The sequence below is a fragment of the Salvia splendens genome, chromosome 13 (genome assembly GCF_004379255.2).
Source record: "Salvia splendens isolate huo1 chromosome 13, SspV2, whole genome shotgun sequence".
Lineage (NCBI taxonomy): Eukaryota > Viridiplantae > Streptophyta > Magnoliopsida > Lamiales > Lamiaceae > Salvia > Salvia splendens.
The window spans coordinates 7488052-7509647 of NC_056044.1; the positions used below are offsets into that span (position 1 = coordinate 7488052).

General features: G+C 39.2%; 2 protein-coding genes across 2 annotated transcripts; one reads left to right on the forward strand and one right to left on the reverse strand.

Annotated features, from left to right (window-relative positions):
• The first annotated feature begins 693 nt into the window (after positions 1–693).
• On the forward strand, positions 694–7913 carry LOC121760046 (40S ribosomal protein S24-1). The gene is made up of 6 exons (XM_042155648.1): positions 694–830; positions 948–1023; positions 1122–1163; positions 6904–7074; positions 7518–7604; positions 7688–7913. The coding sequence occupies exons 2-6, from the start codon at positions 952–954 to the stop codon at positions 7727–7729; spliced, it is 414 nt and encodes a 137-aa protein (XP_042011582.1). The 5' UTR covers positions 694–830; positions 948–951; the 3' UTR covers positions 7730–7913.
• Positions 7914–11444: 3531 nt separating this feature from the next.
• Positions 11445–14382, reverse strand: LOC121759953 (40S ribosomal protein S18-like). Its single transcript, XM_042155538.1, has 4 exons — positions 14270–14382; positions 14021–14181; positions 11773–11961; positions 11445–11690 (listed from the first exon to the last, which is right to left on the reverse strand). Exons 1-4 carry the CDS (start codon positions 14270–14272, stop codon positions 11585–11587), a joined length of 459 nt encoding a protein of 152 aa, XP_042011472.1. The 5' UTR covers positions 14273–14382; the 3' UTR covers positions 11445–11584.
• Between the last annotated feature and the right edge of the window lie 7214 nt (positions 14383–21596).

Here is a 21596-nt window from a genome sequence, read left to right on the forward strand (position 1 = left end):
AACCTAAATATTCAAATTCACTCTATTTTTTGTTTCCGAGTTTTAGAAGCACTCTGTGTCCCATTAATTATAGGGTGAAGTTCATTTTTTGGGAATGGTTAAAATAAATAATCCTATTAATTGAGTAGGAGTAATATTTTTGGATTCATACTAAAATGTAGAGAGAGTGAATGAAGAACGTATTGCTAATTGCTGTGTCTTCTTTTCCTCCAAACTCCAAATAACAAATTTCATATTTGGAGTTTGCAGTAGGTGAAAAGCCATAAGTCCTCCACTACCTCACGTAGTTTCCTACAACCCATCAATATCTACCATTGTTGCGGGTGGAGATCGAGGATTAATTTCTACTGCCCACAAATTTCAAATTAGGAAATTACTGATTTACAGTTTTCAATTTTTGAGCCACCATTCCATAATTTTCGTTTTCCTTCTTTTCGTTGAAGTTTTAAGTTTCGTCAGTACAATTTTGAAATGGAAGTATGCATCCATAGTAGAATTTGTTGTAAAATAGTTTATACGGTTCAAATATATTTGTACAGTTGAATGTATATTTGTACATTAATAATTTACTAACTAAAATATTTCTGGGCCATTGTGTTTCCGTTTCATCAAAATATTTATGATTGAGAAGTCACATCTAAAGCCCATAAATATGCATAAAAAAAAGCTGTCTGATTTAGGCCCAATTAAGCCCAGAAGAGAGCTTTGTGATGTACTAAACCCTAGATGGCTTAATCTCGAGTCTTCTTTCAAAGCAGAAACGCTTCGCTATCAGAGTAGGAGCTTCATCAGAGCAGCGGCGCACGGCGGAGATCTGCTTAAACGACACCGTAATCTCTCGAATTCTCTGTCTCTCAGCTTTCCTTGATAACTAAGTAGACTGTGTTCGCTATTTATTTCGAAATTGAATCGAGCCAAATTAGGTGAATCTTTCTTCGTTGTTACAGTAAAATGGCGGACAAGGCAGTTACTATCAGGACCAGGAAGTTCATGACAAACCGTCTCCTTTCAAGGAAGCAATTTGTATGTATCGCCACGGTTTTGCTTTCTTTTTGGTATTTAATTGTCGCAGTGTAGCTCATGTTTTCGAAACTCTGTTTTCTGTTTGTGATTTTGTGTAGATCATCGATGTCTTGCATCCGGGAAGGGCCAATGTTTCTAAGGTATAAACACTTGTATTTTTTGTTTTTTACTTTCCTTTTTTTGATTATATGATTTTTTTTATGTAAACGAACTACCTGTAACATAGCCATACCCCATTTGTCATGTATAATTTCACTGTTCTTACCAATGTTTCAATTCTAGGGCACAGTTGCTTCTACTATAAGTAGGGTTTATGTAATGGGGGCTGTATTGAAATTTGTTATGTAAGTATGCAAAAGATCGATGATGACAACCATGCGAAAAAGAAAGAACACTAGAGTTTTACGTGGTTCGATCGTAAGATCTACGTCCACGGCCAAAGGCAATATGATTCAGTATATTGAGAAATATGCAGAGATTTACAATCACTCAAGAATTCTCTCCAAGAACTCAACACCTCTAATCTAATTCTAAACCAAGAACTAATCAAGTGATAGTTTGGAGACTCTTTTCTTGAATATCGAAGTAGCTGATTAACTATTTCAGATGTAGCCTTCGTCTGCTTTATATCAGTCCCTTCATCCTCCAACGGCTCTCTTGAGATGTTAGTTATCAAACCAGTTATAACTGTTCCAACGGCTACTTCCCGTTTCTTGGTTTGCATCAACATGCCGAAGTGCTGCATGATGCCGAGCTCAGTAAAAAGCCGAGCTCAATGAAATGCCGAGCTCAATAAACCGCCGAGCTCAATAAAACACCGAGCTCAATAAAACGCCGAGCTCAATAAAACGCCGAGCTCAATAAAATCTTGAACGAGCTCAACCTCTAACCAATCTGCAGCTGTTGAGAATGACATTGATTTTAGCTTGCTGCATCCAACGGTGATTGTGAGATTATACTCCAACAAACTCCACCTTAATCTCAGAATCAACAATGAATCATAATCCTCTGACAAAACCTCAAACTCATCACTCCACAAGTCCCACCAGCCCCAAACAGTATTTAAACTTCATGGCTGGCAACGGCTTTGTCAACATATCAGCCGCATTATGCTCAGTGGATATTTTCACCATCTTGACTTCACCTCTCTGTATTTCATCCCTTATGAAGTGCATCCGCACATCTATGTGCTTACTTCTTTCGTGAAACACTTGGTGTTTGGCAAGGCATAAGGCGCTGCTGCTGTCACAGTTTATCTCCACTGTATCTTGCTTCTCCCCAAAATCTTCTAGGATTCCCTTCAGCCATATTGCTTCTTTCACAGCCTCTGTCATTGCCATGTACTCAGCTTCCGTAGTAGATAAAGCAACCACATGTTGTAATCCAGATTTCCAGCTTATAGCAGTGCCATTTAGGGTGAACACATATCCAGTTTGAGATCTCCTATTATCTCTATTTGATGCATAATCAGAATCGCAAAACCCCACCAGTGTTCCACCTTGATCCTTACAATCTGCCTTGTACAACAGACCATAATCTGAAGCACCCTTCAAGTATCTGAGCAACCACTTCAATGCTATCCAATGCTCTCTCCCATGGTCTGACATAAATCGGCTAGTAACACTTATAGCCTGAGCCAAATCTGGTCTTGTGCATAGCATTGTGTACATTATGCTTCCTATGATGTTTGCATAAGGTATCTTGCTCAGCTCTTTCCTCTCTGAGTCATTCTTTGGTTTCTGATCCATGCTCAACTTAAAATGAGCAGCCAATGGTGTAGAGACAGGTTTGAAGTCATCAGCCTGAAATTTCTTCAAAACTCTCTGGATGTAATTCCTCTGCAACAACCTGAGCTCTCTCTTTTGCCTATCCCTCAGTATATCCATGCCAAGGATTCTCCTTGCATTTCCAAGATCCTTCATTTCAAACTTGGATTCCAGTTCAGCCTTGATTCTCTCAATCACTCCCAGATCTGCTCCTGCCACAAGCATATCATCAACATACAAAAGTAGAAAAGCAATTGGTACACCATTCCTTTCTCTGATGTAAACACAGCTATCATACTGCGATTTTCTGAAACCAATACTCATCATATGCTCATCAAACTTGAGATACCACTGCCTACTACTTTGCTTCAATCCATACAAACTTCTCTTGAGCAAACACACTTTGTCTTCATTCCCAGCCTCCATGAACCCCTCGGGTTGATGCATATATATTGTTTCTTCAAGTTCACCATGCAAGAAGGCTGTCTTGACATCGAGTTGGTGTAACTCCCAATCATACTTTGCAACAAGAGCAAGCAATATCCTGATGGAACTGTGTTTTACAACCGGAGAGAACACATCATTATAATCAATCCCCTCTTCTTGAGTGAATCCTCTAGCAACAAGCCGTGCCTTAAATCTGACACTCTCAACTTCACCAACTTCAATCTTCATCTTGAAGATCCATTTGCAGCTAATAAGCTTTTGGGTCCCTGGATTCTTCACCAAAATCCAAGTATGGTTTTTGAGTAGTGACTGGATCTCTTCTCTCATAGCTGCAAGCCATTTTTCCTTTTCCTTACTCGACATAGCTTCAGCATAGGTGGATGGCTCTAAGCACTCCAATACCTCAGCAACACAGAGAGCAAAAAAACTCATCTCATAATCACTGAACCTGGCTGGCTTTCTGATCTCTCTTCTGTTTCTGTCCCTGGCTATAATATGTGATCTCTGATCATCATCAATCTGATCTCGTTGCTGGGGTTGCTGTGGACTTGAAGCTTTATGGGAGCTTGAAGCTCCACCTCCATTCTGATCATCTGGATCACTAGGTGGTGGCTGGCCATGCTGAACTTCTTGATCAATAGATACTCTTTCACCCATCTGATCCTCAGTCTTCAAGAATGGCATATGATGCTCATGGAAGACCACATCTCGGCTCACAATTATCTTCTTGTTCCCCTCTTCAGTGCACCACAACCTGTACCCTTTTACTCCATGTTGGTACCCAACCATCACACATTTCTGAGCCCTTGCATCAAGCTTTCCCTGCTTGCAGTGGGCATATGCTCTACAACCGAACACCTTGAACTGATTGTACTCTCTATCTCCACCATACCATCTGACATCTGGGATTTCATTTCCTATAGCTGATGATGGAGAACTGTTAATTAGCACTGCAGCAGTACACACTGCCTCCCCCCAGAACATCTTTGGCAAGCCTGATGATAAAAGCATGCATCTGACTCTATCGAGGAGTGTTCGGTTCATTCTTTCAGCAACTCCGTTTTGTTGCGGATTAGCCGGGACTGTCCTATGCCTTTGTATCCCATTTGATTTGCAGAAAGACTCAAAATCTTCAGATAAGAACTCCAGCCCGTTATCAGTCCTCAAGCACTTGAGAGTGGTGGATTTCTTCAGCTTCATCTCTGTGCACCATTCTCTGAATTTTTCAAATGCTTGTGACTTCTGCTTTAGGATGTATATCCAGACTTTTCTGCTATAATCATCTATTATCGACATGAAATACCTGCCTCCTCCCATAGAAGCAGGCTGAGCTGGACCCCATAAATCACAATGCGCATAGTCAAGAGGTAATTTGGAGGTGTGTTTACCAGCCTTGTATGGTAGCTTCTTGCTCTTTCCCAGAGCACAGTGTTCACATTCCTTGAACCTCTGATCACTTCCAGCCGGAATGACCCCTTTCTTGATCAGTTCTCTCATCCCACTTTCTCCAAGATGGCCGAGCCTCTTGTGCCACAGACTCATATCAGAGTCCTCTGCAAGATTCACTGAAGCAACAACAGTTTCTGCTACTAGATAGTATAAACTGTTTCTTCTCTCAGCAATCAGCAAGATTTTTCCATTAAGTGAGACATTCATATAGCCTTTCTCAGAAGAAAACCTGAAACCTCTAGATTCAAGCATGCCAAGTGAAATCAAATTCCTCTTAATCTCAGGAATGTACCTGACTTGAGTAAGCAGCTTTGTTGATCCATCATGAGCTCTCAATCTGATATCTCCAATGCCTTTGATGTAGCACATCTGATCATTCCCCAACATTACTGACCCGGTTGCCTCAGAAAAGTTTTCAAACCAAGCTTTGTTGGAACAAATATGGAAACTGCACCCGGAGTCCATTATCCAAGAACTCTCTATCCCACCACTCACCACATTCATGATCTGGGGTGGATCTGTGTCTTCTGCAAGATCAGCCTGATTTTGGGTAGCCTTCTCTTCGTTTTGCTTCCTTTTCCACGAGTAGCAATCCCTTTTGAGATGCCCAGGTTTCTTGCAGTAATGACAGCTTCGCTTCTCCTCATTTTGCTTCTGATACTTAGGCTTTTGATTCTGATTGAATTTCTTTTTCTTGCCTTTGAAAGCCTTTACATTCAAGGCTTGACTGCCACTTCCTTCATTTGTCGTCGAAGAGTTCTTTTCCAGCTCCTTTGATCGAAGAGCACACTGAACTTCTTCATATGTGATGCCAGATTCTGCATTCCGGCCAAACAGCATTGCATCTTTAAGATGCTGGAATGTTTTGGGAAGAGCATTCAAGAGCAAGATGGCCTTGTCTTCATTCTTCATGGGGCCATCTACATTCTCCAAATCATCCAGATTCTTGCTGAAATCATCAATCTGCTCTGCGAAGGGTCGGTCTTCAAGAATCTTGTATGAAAAGAGGCGCTGCTTCATGTATAGGCGATTAGCAAGCGACTTGGTCATGTACAGCGCTTCGAGCTTCGTCCATACCCCATGCGCTGTGGTTTCCTTCGCAACCTCGCGCAACACCTTGTCCGTGAGATTGAGAATAATGGCGCTATGGGCTTTCTTGGCAATCTCAGCCTTCTTCCTCACGCTCTTCTCATCGAGATCTTCTTTTTCTTTCCCCTTCGGATCAATTGGCTCGATTGCTTCATCGAGCCCTTGCTGGATCAACAGAGCCTTCATCTTGATCTGCCACAGACCAAAGTCATTCTTCCCCGAGAATTTCTCCGCTTCGAACCTCGTCGTCGCCATCGATATCAACTCCGATTGCGTTTCCCACAGACGGCGCCACTTGTTATGTAAGTATGCAAAAGATCGATGATGACAACCATGCGAAAAAGAAAGAACACTAGAGTTTTACGTGGTTCGATCGTAAGATCTACGTCCACGGCCAAAGGCAATATGATTCAGTATATTGAGAAATATGCAGAGATTTACAATCACTCAAGAATTCTCTCCAAGAACTCAACACCTCTAATCTAATTCTAAACCAAGAACTAATCAAGTGATAGTTTGGAGACTCTTTTCTTGAATATCGAAGTAGCTGATTAACTATTTCAGATGTAGCCTTCGTCTGCTTTATATCAGTCCCTTCATCCTCCAACGGCTCTCTTGAGATGTTAGTTATCAAACCAGTTATAACTGTTCCAACGGCTACTTCCCGTTTCTTGGTTTGCATCAACATGCCGAAGTGCTGCATGATGCCGAGCTCAGTAAAAAGCCGAGCTCAATGAAATGCCGAGCTCAATAAACCGCCGAGCTCAATAAAACACCGAGCTCAATAAAACGCCGAGCTCAATAAAACGCCGAGCTCAATAAAATCTTGAACGAGCTCAACCTCTAACCAATCTGCAGCTGTTGAGAATGACATTGATTTTAGCTTGCTGCATCCAACGGTGATTGTGAGATTATACTCCAACAAAATTTAAGTTAAATTATGTATGCACTAATATAGTGATAGGCAGTTTCTGACCATGTTTATGAATTTTGATTTAAGCTGAATCTGATTGATGTTATTTTTTGGTGAGAAATACTATTTGGCAGTCTAGATATGGTTTCATTTACAGTTCCATTCGTTTCCCCAAATACTTTTGCATTCATGTAGTTCTATGTTTTATTGCTTTAGGCTGAGTTGAAGGAGAAGTTGGCAAGGATGTATGAGGTTAAGGACACCAATGCCATCTTCGTGTTCAAGTTCAGGACCCATTTTGGTGGTGGCAAATCTACTGGATTTGGGTTGATCTATGATTCTGTTGAGAATGCTAAGAAGTTCGAGCCTAAGTACAGGCTAATCAGGGTAACTACTTCACTTTATATCACGTCCTTTGTCATATTGATGAACATTAGCTTACCTTATTTGCATGTCTAGTTTAAACGGTGCTTTGTTTATGTAAAAGTATTCTCTTCCTGTATTGAAATTTCTTAACAATATCGATTGATTGACAAAGATATTGGCCAGATTTTCAGTTAATAGGATCAATTTTATAGTTGAATAAATAAATAATGAGTGGATCTATGTTTTGTATCCTAACATTGTTGCTTGATGGTTGCTTCGTTGGTTAAAGATTATGTTTAGTAACACTCGTTAAGTGATTTTGGTTCTGATTTGCATTTTAAACTGTTTCAAACTTTTTGGTCTCAGGGGTCACCATTTCTGTGATCAGTTTCGAAGTGCACGCTGCTTGTTATTTTCGTTATTGTGATTGTACATATGTTTACATGTCACCTTTTTGTTCACAGAATGGTCTTGACACAAAGATTGAGAAATCAAGGAAGCAGATGAAGGAAAGAAAGAACAGGGCGAAGAAAATCCGTGGTGTTAAGAAGGTGATATATTATATCACTTTAACTAAATTGTAACATCTGTACCTTCTCGTCTGCTACTAATCATGTGGTAAATGTTTTTGCAGACTAAAGCTGGGGATGCTGCTAAGGCAGGCAAAAAGAAATGAGTTTGTGATATTTTACTTTTTTGGGTTTGGAATTGTGATGATTTTCATGTGACAGTATATTTTTGTTTGCCTTAGGGTTAATTTAGCTCCTTGTTTAATGCTAAAGGCCACAATCTTTTTGGATTGTTACCAAGTCTCAAACTCTTTGCTTTATTTATCTTGCAGAGTATTGTCTTCTTGTTAATTATTATCGTATTTTTTTTCCCATCAGACATTATGTTTGTTCTACAAAATTGTCGTACTAAGATATGGAATATGTTAGAATTAAATTATGATGTGCTTTATATATATCTAGTTGAAGAAAGATATAGTACTAAGACATTATGTTCTACAAAATTGTCGTACGAAGATATGGAATATGTTGGTATTAAATTATGATGTGCTTTATATATATCTATGTGAAAGAAAGATTTCGTTTTAGCATAATTCCGTATTAGACCTTTATGTACAGCTTATCCATAGGCCTGCTTATTCGGCCGGTTTTGATTCTGGTTCTAACTGGACCGTAGAGCAGTTAACTGATTTCAATTTTTCATAAATCCTAGAACCGGGATCGGAATCGAAACTAACCTGTTCTGGTTTGGAACCGGCCGATTAAGAACCGGTCGGTTTTGGGTTCTGGTTTCGATGTGTAATTTTAATCCGAATTTATTTATAATTTTAAATAATTTAATACTAATAATATAATAATCCAACATCTGGAAATATAACAAATACTACCTCTGTCTCTGAAAATTTGTCCCATTTTTCCATTTTCGTCCGTCCTCTAAAATTTGTCTCATTTCACTTTTTACCATTTTTTATAGTGGACCTTATATTCCACTAACTCATTCCTACTCACATTTTATTATAAAACTAATATATAAAAGTAAGATCCACAATCCACTAACTTTTTCAACTTACTTTCCATTGCATTTCTTAAAACCAGTGCCGGATCAAAGTGGGACAAATTTTTGGGGACATAGGTAGTAATACCTAAAAATTCAAACAAATACACAAAAAATACAAACCAACGATACAATAATATTCATATATGGGTAAGAATGATTCCAAGTGTGTAGTAGGTCGGACAAGTTTATGTTGATAATTCTTTTATAAAAAAGAGTTCTAAAAATTTAACATTTTTTTAAAAGGAGTTTTAAATTTAAATTTTCAATACTAATTGATCTTATTGTGACTTTTTGATTTAATACGGAACATTTAATAAATCATTCACATACAGATTAAAATCGTATATTAAATGAATTATTACATAAATTTGTTATAAAGTTAAATTTCTATCATATGAAATGGTATTGTATTTGTATAGTTCTTTTGGAAATTAAAAACAAATTTCTGATGTTCTACTCATAGTAGTTAGTTCATAAAAAATGCATTGGGGTAATAACTGTAGATTCAAAGCATCACAGTTTAAACATTTTAAATACTTCAGAAAACAGAGCTTGCAAATATAACGCTGTTTAAATCTTAAAATCGCTCAATGTTTCAAACTATTTTATTACAATTCAATATTAATTCAAGTAATTAGATTTATTAGTATATTAAATTTTAAAAAAATTAAAATTGAATTGTAATCCGGTTCCCGGTCAGGAACCGGTCGGTTCCGGTTAGGTTTTATATAAAAAGTTGGAACCAGTACCGGAATCGGAACCAGTTTTCTGATTCTCGATTCCTCAATTAACCGATCAGTTCCGATTTCGGTTCCGATTAACCGAAAACCGGGAAACCGTTTAAGCACCCCTACCTAGGTAGGAAATACTCGTATAACTAATTATTAATCAATTTGATATTTTATTTTATAATTTTATATGGTACAAATGACTATCAATCAGGCCATCCACGTCCATGTCTCAATATCGTCTCATCCCTTCACTATTCATGGGCCCCACTGCACTTTTTACCCCATCTCTTAACTAAGAGACAACATCTGCATCCCTCCATCTCTTAACCATCTCATCCCTTAACTATTAATTCAATTTTTTTTTATTTCCAACAAATGCAATTAATAAAAACACACGTAATTAAATAAAAGAAAATAACAATTTAAAATCCTAAAAAAACAAAAAAACACATAATTAAAATCTTTAAAAAAAATTAAAAATTACATAATTCAAAAAAAATTATTTTTCAGATTTAAAAAAAAAATTAAAAATAGCCTAAAATCAACGCCCACTCACAGAGCCGGCGAGTGGGCGTCATGCCCCAACCGCTGCTCGCCACGTGGCCGACGCACGTGGCGAGACAGCCCGCCAACCACCCCTCCCCCATGCAACGAGACGCGACGGAGCACCCGCATCGGTGTCTCGATGTGGTTTCGTCTCGCCGAGACGAGACCGAGCCCGCATCGAGACACCGATTGCGGGTGCTCTTATCGATAATCCGAGATATGTGGTCAAAATCAAACGGTCTTAACGTTTCAATTATCCGAAAAAGTTAATGGAAATTCTATTAAACCGTGAGGTTAATTGATAAAATCCAAACTTAGGATTATATTTGAAATATAAAAGTTGCATTTGATAAAATCCAAACTTAGAATTATATTTGAAATATAAAAGTTGCATTTAATAAAATCCAAACTTAGGATTATATTTCACTTTTGAGACATACTATTTGAACCTTGAGTACACAGGACTTTTCAAACATTTTGCATTTAAAAATATCTTATGAGTATTAAATCATTTAAAATAAATTATTAACCTTTGCAATAATTTAGGCAAGATTTAAATTAAATTGCATATTTAGGAAAATATTAACTTTCCTACATAAGTATTCCACCTCTTAATTTAAACTTCCAATCATTTACATGAATTTATTGTTAAATTTTGAAAAAATCTAAAAGTTATATCATAAGTGGTAAGTAGATCTTACATTCCACTAACTTTCTGTACTCATATTTTACTATAAAATCAATATAAAAAAAGGTGGGACACATTCTACTAATTTTTCCAACTCACTATTCTTTACATTTCTTAAAATTCATACTCACATCAAATGTGACTTCTATTGTGGGATGGAGGGAGTACTACGGTTTTATTCACATTTGATTTTTACACAAAATTCTTGCAGAGACGACGCGCATTGCGCTTCTCGCTTTTGCTAAACAAAATTTGATTGTGTCAAGCAATTAGAGGTGCAATTATTAATTTATATTTTAGTTTCTAAAATATAAATAAAAGAAGATGATAGTATTTGATATTCTAAATTTGATCTAGATCAGTTTTCTAACTCATATGCACGCAACGTCTCTTCTTCATCATTGAATCCTGATATACTCCATGTTATAGGACTATGTAAGAATCACTTTATTCAAATTAATACATGCAAGTGTTGAATAATGTTACTATAATGAAGTAATTGTAAAACTGAATTTTTGTAATTCCAAATTTCAAGTTAAAAACATTGGTGAAATGAACAAAAAATCAAATACAATTTCTTGAGTCCTTCACTTAACGATAATTCGCCCTTTTGCCCAAGAACAAGTAGCTGCATAGGCATAATGTTAATTTGCAATTATCCATAGTCCAATTTAATATAAGAGAGAGATTCTAATTCGATGATTTGTAGAAGTCCAACAAATCAAAAAGAGAACTGTTTCATACCATGACATAAATAATAAAAAATATCAAAATTGAACAAACGCATATTAACCTTCGATAAAATGGATAATAAATTACTCCTAATGTAGAAAATTAAAGAAACAGAGAGAGACTACAAGTTCCTTAAAAACCATGATCAAAATTAAAGTTGAAACACAATATTGGGATCCAAAACAAAGACAAGAGGAGACGGTATATGTCTCTTGCAAAGCCTAAAACAAAAGTATCCATAGCAAAGAGACAGATGAGATGACAACGCTTATCGCTTCTTTGAGACACCAACAGTCTTTCCCCTGCGACCAGTGGTCTTGGTGTGCTGTCCACGCACGCGAAGGCCCCAGTAGTGACGGAGACCACGGTGATTTCTGAAAGTAGCGTGCACACAAAAACGACTAGTTATAAGCTAGAGTTACATATAAAGTAGGAACATCAAGTAGAGAATCACACCTGATCTTCTTTAATCGCTCAAGATCATCCCTGAGCTTCATGTCCAGAGCATTGGATGTCACTTGGGAAAACTTGCCATCCTTGTAATCCTTCTTCCTGTTCAAAAACCAGTCGGGGATCTTGAACTGGCGGGGGTTTGCCACAATAACCATCAAACTGTCAATTTCAGCAGCAGAGAGTTCACCAGCCCTGCAAAAGATTAAATAAGAGTTAGATCACTAGCAACACGCACCACCGCTTGAAGTAGAGAAAGAGTTGAAGGCTAGTCAAGCATCCAAACAAAATAAAATTTCAGTAAACTGGACAGCAATGTTGACAGTCTAAGACCATTTGATTGATTTATAGCTGAGCGAAATCTGATTGTCAAAATCTTCAGGCTGAAGTATGGGATACATGAGGCAACCCGTGAGCAATTGAAATTATCTATAGTCCCAATAGATTAAAATGTGGTACAAACTTTTCAGCATCCATAGGCAATGCTAGGCAAAAAAGATGCAAAATTTAGAGACAATGGGACAATGAAAACCATAATTACCTATGATCAATTAGCAGAAAAACCAAAATCATATGAGCTCAAAACAAACACAAACAGACGTGGAATCCAAGCAAGAATACAAATTAAAGTGCATATCATTCGTTTATTCTCATTTAATAGATTAATATACAAATGAAGACATGGAAAAACTGGAAATAGACAGAATAAAGATTCAACATGTTCAAACTTAAATCTATTGTTGGTGCAACAAAGTATAGCAATCTTGAGTGTTTAGAGCAAGTATATATAGCTATCAAATTAACAACACTAAAACATTTCATCTAAATTATTAACAAAGTGTTAGTCACAACACCAAATCTATCATTAAATTCCTTCAACATCCAATTAATGAAAGAGTACAATGTCATACAAAGCAACTGGAATAGCACATACAGAATCAATCTCAATTCCATTAACTGTGCAACAAAGTTCAACAAATCTCACGTGTTTAAACCAATCATATAAAGCTATCGAATTAGCATCGCTAATAATGTTCACACAGGCGCATCAAAATTACTCCCTCCGTCCCAGTTTAGTAGTGCAATTTAGTTAGGGCACGAGTTTTAAGAAATTGTTAGAGTGTGTAATAATTGAAGTGAGGTAGTGGTTGTTGGAGTGTGTAATAATTGAAGTGAGATAGTGGAAAGCAGTGACGGATCCAGACCCCGAAAATGGCGGGGCAGAATTTAATATTTAAATATTAAATTTAATATTATTTTTAATAATAAAATAAATAATATTATATTAATATAAATAGCACTAGCTTTATTAATAAAATATAAACATGTATTAGCTTGCAAATATGTATTATTCATATTAAAATATAAAATTATTGTAATTGTTATATACATTTAGAACCATTGTAAATATTATATACAAAAGTGATATAAGCAGAGTAGTAATATTTAGATTTCAAAAATATTTAAAATGATTATTTTGTTACATAGAGAATAAGATGCATGGATCACAGATTACAAGTACTTTAGGACAAAAAAAACTTTAACACAAGATTAAAAATGATTTTAACTAAAGAATAAATATAACAACATAATATATGCTAATAAGTATAAATTTAAATTTCATAAAGTATTTAAAGTATTATTTTGATAATAAGAAGAAATATGAATTTGTAAAATAAAAAAGTAAGGAATGCAAAACATACGTTCTTGTTAAGGGTTGAACCCTAAGCCTTTTATTTAAAAAGGCAACAACCAAACCATCGGACTACTACATTTTTATGACATTTATTGAAAACAAACACATTTATAAGCTCCACGGAGGGGGCGGATATGCTATTTTCGGCTCGATTTAAGGGAAAGTTTAGGCTCTCCGAACGGCCGGGAGGGCCTGCCCCCTAGATCCGCCACTGAAAAGTGAGACCTTTTTGACTTTTTGTATGTTTAGGATTTTATTTTGTTTTATTTTTATGAAAGTAATGACATTTGAGTGTAAATTTCATCAACAATGAGGCTAAATTTTATGTTCAAATATGGTAAATTCTAAATGGGACTCTTAAACTGGGACGGATGGAAATGACAAAATATGACTCTTAAACTGGGACGGAGGGAGTATTAACAAAGAATTAGTCACAACAATGAAACTGGAATAGTACATAGTTACAATATTATTGGAGGAACAATAACATTGAGAATAAAGTGATGAGTCCTTAATTCCACCTAAACCCTGTAGATAGAAGGAGAGAGAAAGCCAAACCTCTTATTCATGTCAATATCGGCTTTTTTGCAGACGATGTTGGCGAAACGTCGACCAATACCCTTGATCGAGGTCATGGCGAACATAATCTTCTGCTTGCCATCAACGTTGGTGTTCTGCACACGCAGAATGTGCTGGAAATCTTCGTTTGCTACGAGAGACTGCAGCTCCAAGATACCCAATCAATAGTTACAAATCAAAAAGATTACACAAAAAAACAATAAGAGCGAATTAGATCGAGGAACACACCATTTTTAGAGTTTGGAATCGAGCAGCGGTATGTTGCGTTCGTCGACGGCTGCTGCTCCGCTATGAGTATGTGTGAGCTTGTGAGAACATAACCCTAAACCATGGTTTTTTTACTCTTATAGCTCATTCAACTATGATAATTTGCACTTTCGCCCCTACATTCTTTTTAATTAAGTATTTGCACATTCGCCTCATAATAAGAGTAAACTGTAGTACATTCTTTGCAATTATTATTGATATTAGTGGAGGTCTATTTCTTAATGATATTTTATTTGTTATGATTAAATACTACTACTGCTTCAAAATACTCCCGGAAATATTCGAATAAGAAAATTAATGATATTTTATGATTAATTTAATATTAGTACTCCCTCTGTCCCAGTTTATGAGTGCAATTTAGTTAGGACACGAGTTTTAAGACATTGTTAGAGTGTGTAATAATTGAAATGAGGTAGTGGTTGTTAGAATGTGTGATAATTGAAGTGAGGCAGGGGAAAAGTGAGACCTTTTTTATTTTTGTATGTTTAAGATTTTATTTTGTTTTATTTTTATGAAAGTAATGGTATTTGAGTGTAAATTTCCTCAACAATGAGGTTAAATTTTGTGTCAAAATATGGTAAATTCTAAATGGGACTCTTAAACTGGAACGTAGGGAAATGACAAAACATGACTCTTAAACTGGGACGAAGAGAGTACTATTTAAGTACTGAATGCAATAGGTGGGTTTATACTTTTCTAATCTATTCAAATCTTATTAGCACTTCGGTGCTTACTAGTGTCCGTCATAGTGATTGCCATATCAGCATTTTTTAGTCCAATCTTTTTTTTCTATAGTGATTCAGCCCTAGTGTTCACTGTATCAATTAAACTCAATTTGTATTTAATTTTTAATATTATTATTTTTTAGTTTTAATTACTAAAATACCAAAATATATTATATTAAACACCACAAATTTTTAAAAACAACTACATTACTTAATTAAAAAACTACATCATACTTAACTAAAAAAAACTACATTACTTAACTAAATTACTAAATTACTAAAAAAAACTTATTAAAAAACTACATTACTAAATTAATAAAAAAACTAACTAATCATCTAAATCTAACTTTTTGATCATCCTCTCAAGCCTCCGTCGTTTTACCGGATCAGTTTCCTGATGAAGACTATTTTGTGCGTCAAGTATAAACCTATTCTCGCATAAATATCGACATATCTTCGTCGACACTATGCGGGGTAGGGAATTGGCTTGGATCCATACTTGATACAGAAAAGAGAAGAGAAAGATAATAGAGTATGGAGTATTGTGTGAAAGTGTGTGAAAAAGTGTATGAGGGAGGGAGTATTTATAATGTTAAGAATAAAAAAATAAATTAAATTAAATTAAATTTAAATGCAAACGCGTCGACATTGTCCTCGTCTGTCGCCTTGCAATGGACGGACGAGGGATCGTCTGACGCGTCGGGCGACCGACCCAGACGACCGAACTTTCGGTCGTCCCACTCGTCCGCCTGTAATGGGCGGACGATCACGGACGAGTCTGAAAATCGTCGATCGGACGGACGAGTGGGCATTGTGGATGCTGTAACCGATTATTATGCGTTCTGCATTAGTACTACTACATGACTTACTATTATTAGCTTACAAGCGGACGAGTCCGAAAATCGTCGATCAGAGAGACGAGTGGGCAACCATCCACAGGATGCTGTAACCGATTATTATGCGTTCTGCATTAGTACTACTACATGGCTTACTATTATTAGCACTTCGGTGCTTACTATAATCAGCACTCCGATGCTTATCTGCATTAATATCATTTCAACTCTTTTTGGGATGGAGGATATTTATAAATTTAAATATTATTAAATTGTTCGATCGAAACTTGATTTTGAACAAAAAAGATAGGTGAATTTGTAAAATTCTTGATTTGCCACATGAAAGTTGAAAATTGTGACAAGTGGGTAGACTCCACCGCCAAAATCCCCTAAAATACAATCAATTTTTAACCCTTAGGCCTTAGTTACAGTTACAGTTACAGTTACAGGTAAAAATGAACAAGGAGTCGGAGAAACCAAAAAAGTTCGAAGCCATCAAATACGGCGACGTTTTCGACGTCTCTGGCGAGCTAGCCGCCAAAGCCATAACACCACAAGACGCCGCTGCCGTGGAGTCGGCGGAGAAGAGCGTGTTTGGGGAGATGCAGAAGAGCGGGATGGCAAGCGTGATGAAATCGGTGGCGGAGCTTGATGGGGTACGTACTAAACAAGCCCAATAGCAGTGACGGCCAATCAGCCCAAAGCCCAAGGAAGAGTATCAGTTCGGCCTTACCAAAGAGTTCGGCCCTAGCCTACAGCTCGGTAAAAGCCGACCAATCAGTTCGGCATTACCAAAGAGTTCGGCCCTAGCCTACAGCTCGGTAAAAGCCGACCAATCAGTTCGGCATTACCAAAGAGTTCGGCCCCAGCCTACGGCTCGGTAAAAGCCGACCAATCAAGCTCTACTCTCAGATCGGCAAAAGCTGCTCGGCAATAGCTCAGCAGTTCGGTCTCAGTATTCGACCGAACTGGGAGATAGTGGACCCATGCAGAACCTCCACGACCTCCACTACACGATCTATTTAGTGGTGGACCCATGCAGGACCTCCACGACATCCACGACATCCACGACATACTTAGTGGTGATGTAAGCCACGACCTAGTTAGTGGTGATGTAAGCCACGACCTAGTTAGTGGTGATGTAAGCCACGACCTAGTTATTGGTGATGCAAGCCACGATCTTAGTTCAATGTATAAATAGAACTCAGATCAGATAAAGAAGGGTTAAGTTCTCTAGAGATCAAAGATCAAATAGCAAGTCTGTATTGTAAGCTGTAGAAAACAGATCAAGCAATACAACTCTGCCCTCTTTTCTTCCCGTGGACGTAGATTTACCTCAGTAAATCGAACCACGTAAATCTCTGTGTCGTGATCTGTATTTTCCTGCATTCATCACCATCAAAAATTCGCCAAACCATCACTGGCGCCGTCTGTGGGAAACAGAGAACCAAATTTGTGATAAAGCGAATTTTTGACCCTTTTTCCACCCCAAAAAAAATGCATACCAGATCACATACTACCCGTAATACCGTTCGTGAAAACCATGAGGAAGCTAGTCCAGCCCGCAGGTCCGGAAAACAGCCTCGGGAGACATCTACTTCCAGTTTTCACGATGAAGGAACAAGCCACTCAAAAGGTCCACGCACCGAGTCTTCCCAGCAGCCTGATTTGAATGAGGCTGTCAAGCTGTTCTTGGCTGAGAAGCAGGATGAGTTCTTAGCCTTCCTGCAAAAGAGCCAAGAGCCGAAGACGAAAACGGTGGATTCTCCTTCCTCATCCAGACATGAAAGTCACTACCGCAGTAGTGCCGTGTCTTCCAGGAAGAAGAATCCTCAACCCCGACATGTTCCTGTTCCTCCTCGGTACCGGAATCACAGGAGATCTCCATCTCCTCCATACCGAAGAGATGTCGGGTTCGCCATGTACGGAGCATTGAAGACTCCGTTCTCGGACGATATCACCCGAACTCCCTTGCCACAGAACTACCGAACTCCGTCGATGACTTATGACGGGTTAGTGGATCCTCATGATTTCTTGGGACGCTATCAGTATAACATGGCGAACCAGGGTCTCAATGAGGTCCATATGTGCAAGCTGTTTCCCGAGCTGCTTATCGGGAACGCAAGAAGGTGGTTCGATAGCCTCCCCCAAGGCAGCATTAGATCTTACCGAGATCTAATGGATGCTTTCCACAGGAGGTTCTTTCAGAAAGCGGAAGCCCGAATCACTTCGGCTCAGCTGCTTTCTATACGTCAAGGTCGCGACGAAAAGATCAGCGACTTTATGACGAGATTCCACAAGGAATGCCTACAAGTAGATGATCTCAATGATCTACTTGTCATTTCGGCATTCCAAAATGGAATCCTGCCCGGAGCTCTCTACAGAAAGCTCGTGGAATGCAGTCCGCAAACAGCTCAACAGATGTGGGACATTGCGGACCAGTTCTCCCGTGCCGATGAGGCAGACCGTCGCAAACGGTCTTTAGACAGCTCATCCCGAGGAGACAGGAGGAAGCCCGATCATAGCGATCAGGGACAAACTCGCCGAACTCCTTTTGGCGATCAGGGACATCCTCGCCGAACTCCTTTTGAAAGGATTCAAAGGACTCCGGTGCAAGACCGATTGGGGCCACGTCTCAATCCTGAGAAGCCGCCCGCTCAGTTCGTACCATTGAACAAGTCAAGAGCGGAAATTTTCGAACTGCATTCCGATATGTTCGAAAAACCAAAGCGGATGACGAAATCGGCCGCGCGTCGACCTCAGGATCAATATTGCTCCTTCCATCAAGACCACGGTCACGATACCGAGGAGTGCCGACATTTGGCTGCAGGTATTGATGCTCTTGTGAAAGCAGGGACACTAAAAAAATACCAAAGCAAGCAGCCGAAAAAGAACAAAAAGCAGAGAGGTGCGAACTGCGCTCCTCAGGATCCGAAAAGGCAACAGGATCCCGAAGACGATGACGAGCAGCAATATGATGGAGTAATCCTGACTATTGATGCTCTCCCTGCCGGGAAGACTAAATCGTCCCTGAAGTCAGAGCGCAGAGGCTTCAATCGAGAGGAGCCAACGCATAAAAGGCTGAAGCAGGACGAAGTGATTACATTTTCAGATGCAGATCCCGTCCCGGCCATCTCTCCTCATCAAGACGCTATTGTCATCCAAGCCGGAGTGGCAAACAAACTGATCCACAGAGTGTTTGTGGATACAGGAGCGTCAGTCAGCATTCTTTTTAAAGAATGTTTCGATAAACTAGAAGTGGATCCAGCTCGGCTTAGTCCGGCACCACTTCCTCTGAAAAGTTTCGCCCAGGAGGACACCCGCCCTGAAGGTATTATCAGCCTTCCGATCACGGTGGGAAAAGCGCCTACAAGCTCCAATACGATGATCGAGTTCTTTGTGGTGAAAGCTCGGTCCCCGTACAACATCATCCTGGGGAGAGACTGGCTCAACACAGTTCGGGCCGTTTGCTCTACTTATCATCTCACCATCAAGCTCCCCACTAAAGGGGGGTATAGCGGTCATCCGAGGTGATCAAAAGAGAGCAAAAGAGTGTCTGCAGATTGCGCTTAAAAGTGCCGAGCAATCAGATCGGCATCATCAAGCATAGCAATCACAGCAGCCGGAGTCAGAGGCAAGCGAAATGACCGAAGTCACACCAGAGCCGAACTCAATGACCGTTCAGTTATACGAAGATGATCCATCCAGAACGGTCAAGATCGGTTTCGCGGGAACGCCTCTACTCCGGGAAAAGACCATCCAGCTCCTCAAGGAGTACAAAGATGTCTTTGCATGGTCTCCGTTGGACATGACCGGAGTGCCCTCTGAGGTAATCACTCATCGGTTAAATATTGATCCATCAGTCCGGCCTATAAAACAGAAGCAAAGACTCTTTGCGGCAGAAAGAAATCAAGTCATCCATGACGAAGTCCGCCAATTACTGAAAGCGGATGTATTATTCGAGGTGAAATATCCCTCTTGGGTGGCCAATCCTGTGATGATCAAGAAAAAAGAAGGAGGATGGCGGATGTGCATAGATTTTACCGATCTAAACAAGCACTGTCCTAAAGATTGCTATCCCCTTCCGAACATAGACAAAAAAGTAGAAGCTTTGATCGGCTTCGAAATTTTCTGTTTTCTTGATTTATACAAAGGCTACCACCAAGTCTTAATGGATGAGAATAATGCTCCAAAAACGGCTTTCATTACTGACTTCGGCATCTTTGCTTATAAAAAGATGCCGTTCGGTTTAAAGAATGCCGGAGCCACATATCAAAGGATGGTAGATAAGCTTTTTCGGCATTTGATCGGAAAGGAGGTTGAAGTGTATGTTGACGACATAGTCGTTAAAAGCAGAAGCACTTCGGAGTACGAAGACAATCTCAAGTCCACTCTCGACGTGCTCCGAAAAGCCAACCTCAAACTCAATCCCCAAAAATGTACCTTTTTGGTAGATTCGGGAAAGTTTCTAGGTTGTTGGGTTTCAAAGGAAGGACTCAAGGCAAATCCGCTTAAAGTTCAAGTTGTTCAGAACATGGCAATGCCGAAGTCCATACATGATGTGCAAAGGCTAACTGGATGTCTAGCCGCACTGAATAGATTCCTTTCCCAAGCCGCCGAAAAGCAAATGCCATTCTTCAAAGTGTTAAAGAAGGCACCAAAGTTTGAGTGGGGAGTCGAGCAGAAAAAGGCTTTTGACGAGCTCAAAAGTTATTTAGCCGAGCTTCCTATTCTCTCTGCTCCAACAGATGCTGAAGTGATATTCTTATACTTAGCGGCATCGGATCAAACCATTAGCGCGGTGCTCGTACGAGAAGAAGGCCTAATGCAGCTTCCCATCTACTTTACAAGCCGAGCATTAAGAGGTCCAGAAACAAGGTATCAACCTCTGGAAAAAATTGCTCTGGCGTTAGTAAATGCAGCAAGGAGACTGCGGCCATACTTCTATGCTCACAAGGTATGCGTCTTAACCGATCTGCCACTTCGGCAAGTTTTGACCAAGCCAGAAGCATCAGGCAGAATCGCCAAATGGGCCATAGAGTTGGGAGAACACTCAATCGAATACCTACCTCGGAAAGCCATCAAGGGACAAGCCTTGGCAGATTTTCTTGCAGAAGCAAAGTTCGATCAAGCAATCCCTGTCATTGCCGAACAGAAAAATTCTACCAATGCCGAACTAGCACAGCCTCTGGAATCCGAAGTAGAGCCACCGGACTGCTGGAGCGGATTCGTAGATGGAGCTTCGAATAAAACGGGAAGTGGAGCTGGTATTTTACTTATCGCTCCCGACGGACACGAGGTAACTTACTCACTTCGGTTCCTATTCCCCACTACTAATAATGAAGCCGAATACGAAGCTCTCCTTGCCGGACTCCAATTAGCGCAAAGTCTATTTATCAAGTCTCTCAAAATCCATTGTGATTCACAAGTCGTAGTGAATCACATGTTGGGTACAAGTGAAGCCCGTGATGAGAGGATGAGGAAATATTGGGACAAAGCGCAAAGCATTAGCCGAAATTTCTCTTATTTTCGGATAATCCGCATTCCCAGAGCGGAAAACAGCCGAGCAGATATTTTAAGTAAGTTAGCCTCATATCCAAGTTCAAAGATGGAGGAATTGATGCACAGAAGCATTGATGAAGCTGAGGTACTTTCAGTATCCAGCTCGCCGAACTGGATGACGCCGATCTTGCAGTATCTAGATCAAGGACAACTGCCCGAGGATAAGAG

Excerpts from the sequence above, each read along its gene's own strand:
- LOC121760046 (XM_042155648.1), top strand. The coding sequence starts at position 952 with ATGGCGGACAAGGCAGTTACTATCAGGACCAGGAAGTTCATGACAAAC. Across the intron at positions 1,164-6,903 it reads GAAGGGCCAATGTTTCTAAG|GCTGAGTTGAAGGAGAAGTT; the intron begins GTATAAACACTT and ends TTATTGCTTTAG. Across the intron at positions 7,075-7,517 it reads CTAAGTACAGGCTAATCAGG|AATGGTCTTGACACAAAGAT; the intron begins GTAACTACTTCA and ends TTTTGTTCACAG.
- LOC121759953 (XM_042155538.1), bottom strand. Across the intron at positions 11,962-14,020 it reads GATATTGACATGAATAAGAG|GGCTGGTGAACTCTCTGCTG; the intron begins GTTTGGCTTTCT and ends AATCTTTTGCAG. Across the intron at positions 11,691-11,772 it reads GAGCGATTAAAGAAGATCAG|AAATCACCGTGGTCTCCGTC; the intron begins GTGTGATTCTCT and ends CGCTACTTTCAG.